This window comes from Phoca vitulina, unplaced genomic scaffold, assembly GCF_004348235.1.
Source record: "Phoca vitulina isolate PV1807 unplaced genomic scaffold, GSC_HSeal_1.0 scaffold4017, whole genome shotgun sequence".
In the NCBI taxonomy this organism is placed as follows: Eukaryota; Metazoa; Chordata; class Mammalia; order Carnivora; family Phocidae; genus Phoca; species Phoca vitulina.
The window spans coordinates 1-1,840 of record NW_022593699.1 but is presented as its reverse complement, the minus strand read 5'-3'; the positions used below and the strand labels follow the sequence as shown (position 1 = coordinate 1,840).

General features: G+C 43.2%; 1 protein-coding gene across 1 annotated transcript; it reads right to left on the bottom strand.

Annotated features, from left to right (window-relative positions):
• Positions 1 to 161: 161 nt before the first annotated feature.
• Positions 162 to 781, bottom strand: LOC116629823 (interleukin-26-like; the record flags this gene model as incomplete). The annotated part of the gene is made up of 3 exons (XM_032400029.1): positions 611 to 781; positions 469 to 525; positions 162 to 296 (listed from the first exon to the last, which is right to left on the bottom strand). Coding segments are annotated over exons 1-3 (363 nt in total), but the record flags the coding sequence as incomplete, so codon positions are not given.
• Positions 782 to 1,840: the final 1,059 nt, after the last annotated feature.

Sequence of the window (1,840 nt, the reverse complement as noted above, 5' to 3'; positions counted from 1 at the left end):
TTCAGTGCTGGTTCACTGACGATAAACTGTCCATTTGGACCACAAGCCAACAATTAGAAAGCCCCGTTTACTCACCCTTCCGTGTGGAGACGGCTTCCTACATGCTGGTTTCTAGGTAGGTTTCTAGGCTCAAACTCACCGTATTTGCTGTGCATACTTACGCAGCAGCTCAACTGCTGCCTAAGGCTATGAAGTTCTTCCACAAAATGTATTTCCCTGCAGACTTGTAACTGGAGTTGACCAAAAACATCTTCCATGAAGAAGGGCAGAAGCTGTTCTTGGAATCTGCAGTTTTTCTATAAATGACATATAAGAAATTGCCTAAGGTAAAGCACCAATGGCTTTTGTAAAATGTCGCTGAAATACCCACCTGATTATTACTTAATGGCCATCTGGAAAAATTAAAATGCAGGGGAGAAAGCATCAAGCAAGTAGAAAAACGAAAAAGACATAAACCCTCTGGCTTACCGTAAATAGCTTTTTTGTTTTCTTTTTTAATAATCGTATATTTTTCATGTGGTCTTCCTACAATAAAACAAAGAGAACTGAGTTTCATCCAGAATGACAGATGTCTCTTCGGCCATCATTTTAAGCAGAGCCCAACACTTACTGGAATCGGTGCTTTGAGCCACGCTGCCTTGACATACAGCGTGTCAACAGCTTGGGACAGTGTTCCCCTTGGGTAACAACCTTTCGCGGAGGAAGATGGCTTGTGCTCGGCAATGGCAAGAGACAGAGCGGCCAACAGCAACCCAGACCTCCAAATGCAATCCACCTGCATTTCCCTCCACCCCACTCCGGGCTCATGTCACTGGTGGCAGCCAGAGAGTGCTTGTGCTGGTGAGATGATCGGATAACCTACTTACGTGAGCTCCCAAGGCCACCTCTCCGATGAGAAGCTGTGGTAGATAACTTACAGTGTATATAGAGGAAGATCACTTTGGTTGTTCTGTTTTTTTTAGAGCTTGCTTCATAACCAAAACTACTTTGACCACATTATCTGTGACGTTTAGAAAAAGCTCAAGTTTACTGATAAAAGTTGGGGCCCCCTTTTAAAAAAATGTCAGAATTTCAGTTGCATATCACAACAGATTCATTATTTTTAAAAGTCATGCCAAGCCAGTAAGAGACTGATCTCCAGGGATTTTTTTTAATTCCCATATGGGAAAAACAAAACAAAACAAAAACCTCCTTTCTAACCAATATCTGCCCCCCCCCAAAAAAAATTAACTAAAGGTAGATTGGACAGCCCTGGGAAACACGCTCATGATCTCATATGGGTGTTACATGTCTCCCTGGCCAAGCCCTTCACCCAGCACCACCACCCCAAGGGACCACCATTCTTCAGCCAGCATCGAGACCCAAGAGAGGACTTCTCCAGTTTTTCTCAAGAATCTTTCCAGCTCAGAAATTGCAACCCCCACCTAACATATTCAAGATTTGTTTGGCACAGGACCTGGGATTAAGGCTCACAGTTTAGTAAATTCTCTATCATCTCTGTCCAAAATGACCACCCAGACTTCCCCTCTCACTCTAGACTTCAAGTAGTATGTACATTTCTTGAGGAAAGAGACCCAAACTTTCCATCTCTGAATCCTCAGCATCTCCCATGGTGCCTCCTCTAAAGACGTACATCCAATATTAGTTGACTAAATACTTTCCTTTCCACATCATGAAATGCTACTGTAACTGCATTGTTTTTTAATTTATTCCATCAACAAATTTCTGTCAAGGCTCTGCTTATACAAAGACCAGTGCTAGGTACTAGGGGGCTATAAAGGCAGATGCTCCATGGAATCCTGTCCTCAGTTCTGTCCCAGTTCTCCTTATGGTGGTAGGT